The sequence below is a fragment of the Clavelina lepadiformis genome, chromosome 5 (assembly GCF_947623445.1).
Source record: "Clavelina lepadiformis chromosome 5, kaClaLepa1.1, whole genome shotgun sequence".
NCBI classification, from domain to species: domain Eukaryota; kingdom Metazoa; phylum Chordata; class Ascidiacea; order Aplousobranchia; family Clavelinidae; genus Clavelina; species Clavelina lepadiformis.
In genome coordinates, this window is record NC_135244.1 from 9729650 (window position 1) to 9741291 (window position 11642).

The window sequence follows — 11642 nt, forward strand, 5'->3', positions numbered from 1 at the left end:
ATTAAATGGCAGTCTCAACAAACCAAGTAGAAAGAAAGTTGTTCTTGGGTAAATTACTGTACAAAAAGCTTTTGTAAATTTGTTCACGTCAACGCGATTTCGTAAAAGCTTTTGCGAAATCTTCTGTGAAGTTGAACTTCGCTCAAGTAAACAGTAATTTCCCAAAGATTTCATCATATAACTGTTGTCATTAAACATGTAAACGTAAACGTGATATCAAATGACGCTGGCGACCTCTGCATATATTGTATACTATTATACTCTTTATTTTCTACGTTTAACTCTTAAGACAATAGATAGATCCGAAGAGAGAAAAAGGAAAGTTATCTTAATAAGGTGTGGCGAACAAAAAAGTGCATGATAGATTTGATTAAAAAATACAAGCCACAAAAATGATGATACTTTAAAAGCAAATTCATTGACGGGGCTTACAATAGAATGAATGTGGTAATTGGTAATGCTGCCGCATAGAAATCTTGTGTTTTACCACGACTTTGCCTAAATTTCGAAATTATTACAGTATTAGTTGCAAAATGAAACTTTTGAAACAAATTGTGATTGGCATATCTTTTCCCTTCCGGTCACGTTTCAAAGGTTAAAAACTAATGGAAACATTAAAACAGTACACATAAGTTGTTATAAACAATGGAACGAAAGTTACAAGCAACATCAACTTAATATTAAGCCTACTAACTGCTTAAGATATGTGACCGATTAATTAATTAATTAATTAATTAATTACAATTATTTGTTTGCAAGTGTTCGTTTTCAAGAAATCGTAGACTTTGTTTCCGAAAATTTAACAAACTGTTATACTAATACTTATACTTCAAGAGTTCAAGACAATCTGAAATATGCTAAAGAAATGTCTATACCGAGTACTTCTTTCACTTTCTATTCTCTAACCCACCGGAGTTCGATATGCCTTTGCTCTCAGTGTGTGCATTTAGATTTAAATTGATGACAGCTAAACTGTACTAGACATCATGTGCCAGAGTTGTAAACAGGCCTTATAAGTTGTTGTTAACCGGAACCCGAAACTGTATTTGAAGCCCAAATTAGGCCGGAAAGGTAAATTCACTAAATGAATTAAAGCTGTATTTTGATGACATTCTTTGAAATAACCGTTTTTAATTATTTTTTTCAAACTTAAGCCCGGACCAAGCCCCAATCCGAAAAGCCCGAACTAGGCTTACAAAACTCTAGCTTGTGCTAATACTTACTTTACTATACCTTCCAGTGCAGGGGCGGGCAACTTCTTCGGTCGGCGGGCCTGATATGAGAAAATGAAGTACTTGGCGGGCCGGATTAATTATGTATCATTAATTCCTATTTTACCTTTAAGTGACATCACCATTCAGATTGTTACACTTCTTCTTAAAGAATAACTAATAATCACTATATTTGACGTAGTAAGCAAGTAGTGAGGGATTGCGGCAGACTGTGGCCGCAGGCCACATTATCATGTAAGACCGGAAACTGTCTGTGGGCCGCTCAAAATCCCGTCGCGGACCGGCCCCAGCCCGCGGGCCGTATGTTGCCCGCCCCTGTTCCAGTGGTTCCCAAACACATTTTAATGCGGTTTCTTTTATAAAAATTTGAAATCATCGCGGGGCCCTAAGCAAAGAAAATAGTGAAAAAATAACATTAGACTAAATATAGACAAGCAATGAAGTAGAACAGATGTTTTATAACAAGTCTGGTTGCAGTTTGCACTTCTAAATGCATATAGTTATCACTCAACATGGAATGCGACAAACAGGACAAATCTAAGTGTCTTAAAAATATCTTGAAGTTATTGAGAAGAAATAATTTTGAAATGAGAACACAATTACAAGAACTGCAGTCCGGTCTTATATAGTCGATAAACTTTTTCAATAACTGTCAACAGATAGTCTTATTAATAAACATGCATTTAAGCTACTTTTACTTGATGCATTTTCAATAAACGTATTTTAATTGAAGAATCGACTGAATCGATTTAATTCCTGTGACCTATCCTAGCATTTACAAACATCGTGGTATATTTTATTTTTATAGTTTATATTGCACGAACATTTTGCTGCTCATAATAAGAAATAAATGAAACCTTTAAAGGTAAAGATAAGGGCGCTTGCAGACCATAAGGGATCTTATTCATCAGAAGCTTTGGCTGCTTTTGAGGCCCCTAGTTATGGTCTGGGGCTACTCTTCAATGAAGAATTTTAATATCAGCTATACAATATCATTTACATATTCACAAAAGCTCAAGTAATATGCTCTGTTTACGTTATATTGTTTGCTTTCGACGGGGAAAGCCTCATTTGGCGTGTGGACTTTCGAAACTCACAGGGCCCGGCCGTGCTGACAAATATTTCGTAAGGCCCTACAAAACTGCTTACTTCGTCTTTGAAATACTCAATTATATTCGAGATCAATGATAATTTATTTCATAACGTAGTGATGAATTTCAAAGATTGCGGAAGAAACGAATACTCAAAGCAAACTTTCCTCAGACAATTGCTCTGAAATTTGTTTTGGAAACAAACGCTTTATTCTATAAAACGTCACCAAGTTGTTGTGCCATTAAACAACAATCATCAGAAACTTATGGTTGTCTGCAACTAGATTGTCAGGAATATTCCCAAGCAGGTCAGGCATCCGTCAACCTTTGACAGTTCCGATGTATCCACTGCAATTTTTCGTCCTTTTAACGAGTTGTAAGCCTGCAAGAAACATAAAATTGCGAATTTATTCAAGTATTGGAACACGTCATATGCGCTGCGTTAGAATTTTTTGAAGTAGGCGTGTTAAAAAATTTTTCTATTAAACAGTTACAGCACTTGTTCTATTTGAGGATATACGGAGAAAGATTGATGTATAACAGTTGGTTCGTCATTAGATTCGATATAAACACAATTAGCACCAGACGACTTTCCTTTCACTTCCAAGTATTTGTATTTTCCAGTTGCAGCAGATTGAAGTCTCTATATATAGAATGAAAGTTACTGAGAAAATAAGAATTAGTTTTACTGTAAATGTTCGATGCAGTAATCCAGACTTATGTAAACCTGAAATATATAACTACTGTACGTAAAGTAGTATACTATACTATACTAAGTATACCTTACCTTGACAATCCCAGTTGATTCGTCATCTCCAGTGGCTAAGATTATTGTATCATCAGCCGCCAATGTGCAAACACTTTTCAAATGTAAGTGGCCATTAACTTCAATCGAGGTGACTTTAAACCCTGAAAATACTTGTGACAAGACTTTCACACCTCTTTCATTTGTTCTAGAACCTTGACCAACAAAGATCTCTTGACCTGTTAAAACATTTTCAGTTTTTTTCATAATTTTCAAACTACCTCCTGTAAGAATCTTTGAGCAAAGTTTTGATCCTATTTAGTCTACCGTATATTTAGAATTTTTATACTGATGCCTATACTTATAAAATACTTCCACTTAATGCCCAGCAAGATGCATACATCAAATTAACACACAAATTTTTAATCGCTTCATTTTTTGTTCGCGTTTTACAGGGCTTGGTTAAAAGAAATGCCTGAATGGTAAGTCACAGAAAACAGAGCTGTACATAAGTACTAATTTTACTACTCAAGTACAAGAATTAGTTTAAAAAACATTTGAATACAAGTAAAAGTGGCAGGTGACAAGTACCAAGTACTCAACATAGGTACTTGTGTACCAGTATTGTACAACATGTGAGAATTAGTGCATATATATAGCTTATTTAATGTATAGGATTATACGAGGATGCATTTCTGCATTAAATATCCGAATGTTTCTGGTAGATATTTTCTGCTAGCTGAAAGCTATATAGTAGAAACCTTCTGGCAGAATTAAGTTGGCGTATAAATTTTTAAAAGCACTTCCGCTTGATAGACCAAAAACTTGAAAAGAAAACAAAAATTAACAGAAATAATTGTTGATAAAATGTATGAATGAAACAGCATGACTATGCCAATTGCCGAACGCGTGCAATGGTTTTCTACTAATATTTTTGTACAGTGGTAAGTTATTGTAACGCAGGCCATAGAAAAATATTCTGTTATTACATACGTTGGATATACCATAAAGTTGATTAAAAGTATTTTGCTAAAATATAGTTGAAGCAGAGTCTTTATATACCACCAGGTTTATAACGATTCTGGTTAAAGTGCGCATGACTCCAAAAAATTATTACACTACCTAACAAAAGGGTCGCCAGCCCTTTGAAGCACTGCTTTTAATGTACTCAACTCGTGATTGATAACTGAGAGTATAACTTGTATGAAAAAGTTGGTATCTCGAACATATAGAACATTTTATAATCTACAGGCCGATTGGAAGATAACCCTTTAAAAGTCATCAAATTTCAGATTTTTGCGAACCTCTGTAAATCAATTTTTCATTCATTGCCTGTCGAGTCGATACGTTACCTATAGAGTTAAAGTAAATGCATCTATTGTAAACTATAAGGATTTATGATCAATTGAACCAATTAAAAAGTAAAGTCTCAAGATAACGAGAAAAATAATTATTAACCTGTAAAAAGTACATCGCCCCCATCTAACGTTGCCATTGGATCAATATCTTCCATCTTGTGAATTTTCATACCGGGAATGCCTTCAAAAACCTTCTGCATTGCATTTGTCTAAAATAAAACTAATGTGTTATAACGAAAAAGTATACTGTATACTATGGGTCGGTTAAAACTGTTAAAAGGAGATTTCTGTTAGTCGTATGTAGGCTACGTTGACGTTTTTCGTGAAACTTTAGGCCGAAGCATTTAAAACTTGGCCTTTATAATTTTTTTACATTTGGGAAAAATTATTTAGATATAGTAACAGTTTCTTACAAGCATTTTTAACGTAACAAAAGATAAATTTCAAATCAAAAAAGACGAAGGTTAAGAGTTAAGTTATCAGTTAAGAAAAGGATCAAATAAATTGCAACATTTTCGTACAAATTTGGTCATTTTCAGCATGTTGCACTTAAAGTTTCAGCACGTTTCAAAAAAAAACAAAACATGCTAGCTGCAAGTAGGCTAACAGAGTTCTTTAGATTTTCAGCACATGGTGAGTGTTCCGTTCCAGGAAGAGTGCTCTACAACTTTTTGTTGAAAGCTTCTCATAAATTGGAGTCTATTGGTAGTGGTAAGAGGAAAATCGACTATTGTATACACCTCAGGTCGTCTGCTAGGATGTCCCAATTTAGGAAGCAAGACGGCTGTTCCAATGACTACAGCAGGATCTTCTACAAAAACGGAATCGGGCAAAGAGTGGTCTGCATCCATTTTAATGATTTTTAATCCAAGACTCCTGAAAATTAACATAAGGTAGTTGACGTTTCTGTTCGTATGAAATGTAGGCCTACAGTAGGAATTTATATTCTTCTTATATAGGCCCAATGCTATAAAGATGGACTACACTCAGCTTTTATTGTGAAATCTGGGTTAGAACGGAGCCTGTAATAACTTTGTCACCAGTATTTCTATTAAAACTTTCTTCACGATTTTCTTGGCTTATAAAAACATAAACTTGCTTTATACCAAATTTGCCGAATTCGTTGTTTTTAAAAAAAAAAATAATGACAAAAATATAGTTTTAAGTGCCAACTTTTGAAAATTTTTAACCAGAGTGTCGAACCGCAATATAGGACTTTTAAACAGTTTGTAACCGGTTCAAGTTTCATAACATTACATTTTACCGGTCGGTCTACTCAGGTTCAGGTTTGCATTAGATGCACTGCATTGCACACATTTATTCCGTTCCGGGTTCCAAGTTCAGCAAACTTGAATAAAGGCTATACGATTCGCTTCGGGTTCAAATGCAATAATGATCTATTACTTCTACATTTAATTACTATTATAATTCGCTGCAGCTGCATTGCGAAAGTAAGCCTGTAGCAATATTGGTACACTACTTTAACTCCAACGAATTTATTATGTAATAATGATAAACTTTTTTTTATGCTTTAGGACTTTTTACATTTAAAAATAGACATAATAATGTTAATATTCAGTAACACGCTATCTGCGATTTTTCTGTGAAGTTTAACACCAAAGTGGTTACCAGCGATCACTACCAAGAAAGGTACGACACCAGTTTGGTATTTTGCGCCATTACGTTTTATTGTTCAGAATCGCTATGGTTAAGAAAAATTTAACATATCGAGCTCGTTTTTTTATCGTGTGCAGACTTTAAACTTGCTGGTGAAGATTTGTCATAAATGGCCGGGAAGCCGAGTTAATTCAATATTTAGGCTTGTCTTAAGTGACTTGAAAGCCCGGCCATACGATGTCATTGAGCAACAGTCTCTCCGACATATGTCTGTCGTTCTACCCTGACCAGGATAGGTTACGTAGCCGACAAAAGCGACAGTTTTGGTTCAGGTTCGAATTCTCAAAACTATATGTTCGTACAAATCTAAAGGTTCAGGTTTGGTCGGAGTTCAACACTCTGATTACAAAAAATTAAGTTTATGTAGTTTGCGTTAAAACGAACATACAGAAAATCAGAGAATGCATATTTGAACCGAAAAACTTCTGAAAACCTTTACAGTTTTTTATATTTGGATAAAGGTATGAGAAAATGAGTGAGTTATACCTGACAGTTCGCACATATTCTTTATGTTGCAATCTGACCTTTTCCATATCTACCACAGGGCCATCATCCATTCGCAAAGCTTCTTCCCCAAGACTGTCAGAAACATCCCTCACTATCACTGATGTGTATTTGAAATTATTCATCTTGTTATACAAAACGTAGCCTAAATATATCCAAAATGAGGTTTACACCCCTTTCATAATTTGGAATGTTTTAAAAGCGCTAACATGCTTTTCACTTAGAAAACTCTTAAACGCGTCACCAACTGTAATGTTGCATTGGCATGACAGTGTTTTGTTTAGTCGGTTTTATCACACAAGTGTTTTCTGGGCGATAGTGTTCCATAGGTTTGGTTGTTCTAAGAGCCTGCAAGAGATCTAGTATACAAGTGCATAACTAAACGACGTCACAATTTTAGTAGATGAGTATACAAAGGCATCCTATGGTTGTGCACGTGTATACTAGACCCAGAGCGTAAATATTGTGATACGTACGGCATTGATGACTGTTTGACTTAAACGGTGTTTGATTTACATTTAATTGCTTTTCCCGTATTGATACATTGTGGACCTTAGAAGCTACTGTAATTCACCATGCTCAGATTGCCTTATTTTCTTCTGTAATTTACCAGCACTGCCTACACGCAAACTATTCCTTCTACAGCCACTTTTTGATTACACAGTTGCTACAGTTCAAACAAAGGCTTCCAGTCGGTGTTTGTCCGCCCGAATAAAACACGGCAAGCACTGTGCGATCTACATATCAGTTGATAAAGCATGCTGTCAGAGGCCTTAAAATCAGTTTGCAGCCTATGTTGCACAGCTTCAAATTCCGATACAGCATTTTTAGCACGCGTGTGTAGGTCGCTAATGATCGATGACACTTTGCTGACTGAGCCTGCTGGCGGTCACGCTGGTGACGTTCAGCTTGTTGGTCGAATATAACCTCACATTACTGATGCCTCGCCTTAATAGAACCCCCATGCCACTCGCTACTAAGCTAAATATTCCATGTGTAGACTACGGAGTGACAGACTTTGCTTTGCGCATTAAAGTCAGGCTTTAGTTTAGTTCGAGCGTAACTGCGCAAGTTCGTGAGAATTGTCGTGCCGAATTAGTACCTGCATGCAAACACTTTTCCACATTGTTAAAATTAAGAGGTTATATTCGTTTTAGCTTAGGAAACCGCTTGTGTTCTATCGCCAGGAAAATAACAACAGTAATCCAATGACATATAACACCATGACCGGAAACTTCATCCTTGCTTGCTCATTTCGCTTTCTTCTTTCTTTCTCTTCGTCCTCCTTTATTCGCCTGCATTGTCACGATTGAATGCATACATGTTTGCAGCAAGGACTCATAATTACCCAGGTTTATTTTGTTATTTTGAAACTTCAAAATGAAAGAGTTGAATATAACAGAAGAGGTTTTGACGGGTATTTTTTTTAAATATGATGATGATTTTGAAATTCAGCAGCTTGTACCCGTAAACTGTTATTTTTTCGGAGAAAATTTTAAGTATCATTTCAAACTTACAGTAAGCAATACCCACGCCTTAAATAACAATTTTGTTAATTTATATAAATCCAATGTAAATTCACACAAAATTTGTCGTTCATTAGGCAGGTTAAGTGAAGTACGTTAATTAAGGCCGTCCAATGTTGTAAGAGGAATCTGTAAGGGACATTAAAAATGTACAATACAGACTGATTTGTTGTTTTTAAATTTCATTGAAATTCATGATTCCCATAAAACCACATAGGATTTCACTGCATCGCGTCGGGGTTTTCAATTGGTATTTGTTTATCAATTTGCTATTGTCATATAATCATAGTTAATTTGCTATTGCATATTAATCTTTCTTAAATAGGTTTATCAAACTATTAGCTTAATAAACTACACTACAGTATATAGTTAGCATGACCGTTTATCTATCCGAGGTTTTTTACACTATTACGCTTTTGATTATTCTATTATTCTATTAAACATCTACTATGTTTAAGAATGAAGGATTTAAAGAACAATTTCGTAAGTTTTATATTACAACAAAGTACTTGAGTACCTATGCTGAGTACCTGGTACTTACCACCTGGTCTGGTACTTGTACTCGAATGTTTTTTAAACTTAATACTTATATACTTATGTACTCTAAGTACTTATGTACTAAAATTAGTGCTTGTATGCAGCTCTGATACTTATAACAGTAAACATGCATAAATTTAAAACTTTCTGTACCAGTGTACCTTATAGCTGTAAAAAGTTCGCAATCGAAGGGACCACCTGGAAATTTGCCGAAGTCCTTTTGAGCTAATAATAATCCGTTCCTGGGTTTGTGTATTTTGTTGTAACAAAGATAGAATACTAATAGTAGGTGAAATCCGGAACCAATGAACCATCTGGACCTAAGAACTATTACATAGAACATAGCGATTTGTGAACACTATTATTGCATAGAAACGTTGGTTCATAACTTTCGTACACTTCAGTTTAAAAAAGTTCCAAGTCTTGCAAACAGGGAAGATATGATATAGGTTTATTACATTTTCAACCTAAAAACTAACTCGTAGTTGTCTCAGACAAAAGTCATAGTGGTCTTTTATTTTAAGTAGAAATTTAAAGAAAAAGATACTTACTTTTATCACGATAACAGTTGACGAGCTAGCGAAGGATTTTGAAAAGTTTTAAATGACTCGGATTGAAATGTAAAACATAATCAGCAGTTAAATCCAATTGGTTACCCGGCACTTTGAGCCACGATGTTTCCTGGGCCCCTGAGTGAAAGTTATGTGAAAAAGCGTTCAAAGAAGATCAAAAATGGGTTTCTTTTTCCTGAATTTGATTTTGTCGCATCAATATCCTTGAACGACATTACAAAAATATTTCGCCCTCCTCAACCTGTAGCAAGCAATAGTCGGATCTCGCAAATTTTTAGATTTTTTGTAATCTGTTTTACGTGTAAAAACAGAATAAGAGCAATATTTTAAATAAACTTATTTATGATATGCCTAAGTACAAACCTATGCATATTATGTGTTGCTTCATCGTATTTGCGAACGTTTTAAGGTTACATAATTGTTTGGTTTTAAACTTTTTTTGTTTTAAAGATTTAACAAATTTGATTTTAGGTGTTGTCTACAAATGGTTCATGGGTCCTTGATGTGTGGTTCAAAGGTCCCGGCATCTTGGGCCAGATGAGCCCAAATATTTTAAATCGAAGGGCAAGTTCAAAACAATATACCGGTGAATGGACTTCTAACAATATGAAGTGGATAAGCAATTATTGCCAAAATTGCATCTCAAATCTGGCCTCCTACTATGACGAAAAGGGCGGTCCTAATGACGTCAAAATGAAAAACAAAACAGTAAGTTTGATGCCTGTGGTTTGTAGTTTATAAGCCTGTTTCCATTGCCATAAAAAAATGTGGTTTAGCCCCATTTAGGGCCAAAGAAATGCTGAATCATGGAAGCATTTAAGGCTTTTGGCGGCCGCACACCAGGTAGTTGGTAGATAGGTTGACAAACACTAGCTCTTGATGCCAAAATGCGTTGGTATTACATAGCAAGGTTATACATTTTCGTTTTAGTTGTAACATTTTGTTTGATGGACACCTAACTTAAGGTTTTTAGTGAAAATGGAAATGGATATCCTAAGTAGGAGCAGGAGCAAGAGCAGGAGCAGGAGCAAGAGCAGAAGCAGGAGCCGGAGTAGCTTCAATGAATCAGGAGTCCGAAAACCATAACTCTGATCATCCATATATGTATCAGAGGTGATCGAAGGCATGGTTTTCATATTAACCCAGATAGGTAGTCGAACAGTTCAACCCAGGAACGATGCAACCCCCCACCATTTAATCCAAGACAACCGAACCTACGGACGATTCAACCCAGGACAATTCAACACACATAACGATTTAACCAGCGATCGGTTCAACCCACGTTCAATCCAAACACGAACGATTCAAACCCCATTTGTGCCTGGGGACCTGCATGTTGTATACCTATATTTAAATGCGCACAACTTTCTTTCCGTAAGGCATATTGATACAAAACCAAATAGTGTAAGAAAAGTTTCATACGAGTTTGCAAAAGTTTTATTGGCATTGACTTTTTTGTTGTGGAATTAGACCTATAGGCCTACTATTTTCAAAATGTCCGATATTCTGCTTCAAAGTTTTTTGTGGGGAGACGTCATCCTCGTAAAAACAGAAGCTTATAAATGTCAATTAAGACGTCATAACGAGTTTTCTTTTTATCTAATTCTAACAGATAGATGAAAAAAGTGAAATAGAATACTGACAGAAGTTAGTGTACCAAATAATTTTTTGTAAGGTTGAACTTTCAATCGGGGGAGACTTCGTTTTTCTAATTTTTTGCTAAATAGGCCTACTCTTTACCATGTTGCCGAAAAATAAACTTCTTTTTATTTCAGTGCAAGGTATGATATTCGTATGGTAATAAAAGTGGTATCCGTGCCAGATGGCGCATTCCGTAGACCAGGGGTGTCAAACTCAATCGCTACAGGGGCCAAAACTCAAAACTTGTTTAACGCCGGGGGCCGTAAGGATAAAACTTGATTGAACATTTCATGACACGTAGTAGCCTACATGAATTGAAAAACAGGCAGCGAAACAACACCAAATTTTTGATGTTTTTGACGATTTTTGACTGGGCTATTTTTGATTATTCTTCTCTTACATCATTATGTTTCATTCATCTCCTTGCAAAAGCATTAAAGAATTAACAAACAATAAAGAAAAAAGCAGCCTAAATTACAAGCGTTAGAATAAATCGATTTATTCTATCGTATGATGGGGCAACTGCTGTTCTGCTGTATTGTGCGATTTGATATAATCTTGTTTCTTGCTTGAAAAAAGTAAGTTATACTGTACAATGATCTCGCGGGCCGGAAATAGTTCAACGTATAAAATAACCAAGTTTTATTGTAAAGCGGGCCGGAAGTTTGACATGTATGCCGTAGACGTTTCTGTAAATAATGAAGGCAATATGATGTTGACGCTATAATATTTTACACAATTTAATAGGCCAACGATTAG

The 11642-nt window shown here is 35.4% G+C and overlaps 1 protein-coding gene across 1 annotated transcript; it reads right to left on the reverse strand.

Annotated features, from left to right (window-relative positions):
• Positions 1 to 2407: 2407 nt before the first annotated feature.
• LOC143461125 (N(G),N(G)-dimethylarginine dimethylaminohydrolase 1-like) lies at positions 2408 to 6774 on the reverse strand. The gene is made up of 6 exons (XM_076958916.1): positions 6590 to 6774; positions 5167 to 5302; positions 4527 to 4635; positions 3111 to 3307; positions 2823 to 2966; positions 2408 to 2705 (listed from the first exon to the last, which is right to left on the reverse strand). Exons 1-6 carry the CDS (start codon positions 6730 to 6732, stop codon positions 2604 to 2606), a joined length of 831 nt encoding a protein of 276 aa, XP_076815031.1. The 5' UTR covers positions 6733 to 6774; the 3' UTR covers positions 2408 to 2603.
• Positions 6775 to 11642: the final 4868 nt, after the last annotated feature.

Coding starts and splice junctions, on each gene's coding strand:
- LOC143461125 (XM_076958916.1), bottom strand. CDS start 6,732: ATGAATAATTTCAAATACACATCAGTGATAGTGAGGGATGTTTCTGAC. Junction 3,308..4,526: donor GGGCGATGTACTTTTTACAG/GTTAATAATTAT, acceptor ATGTTTTAACAG/GTCAAGAGATCTTTGTTGGT. Junction 2,967..3,110: donor AATCAACTGGGATTGTCAAG/GTAAGGTATACT, acceptor TTCTATATATAG/AGACTTCAATCTGCTGCAAC.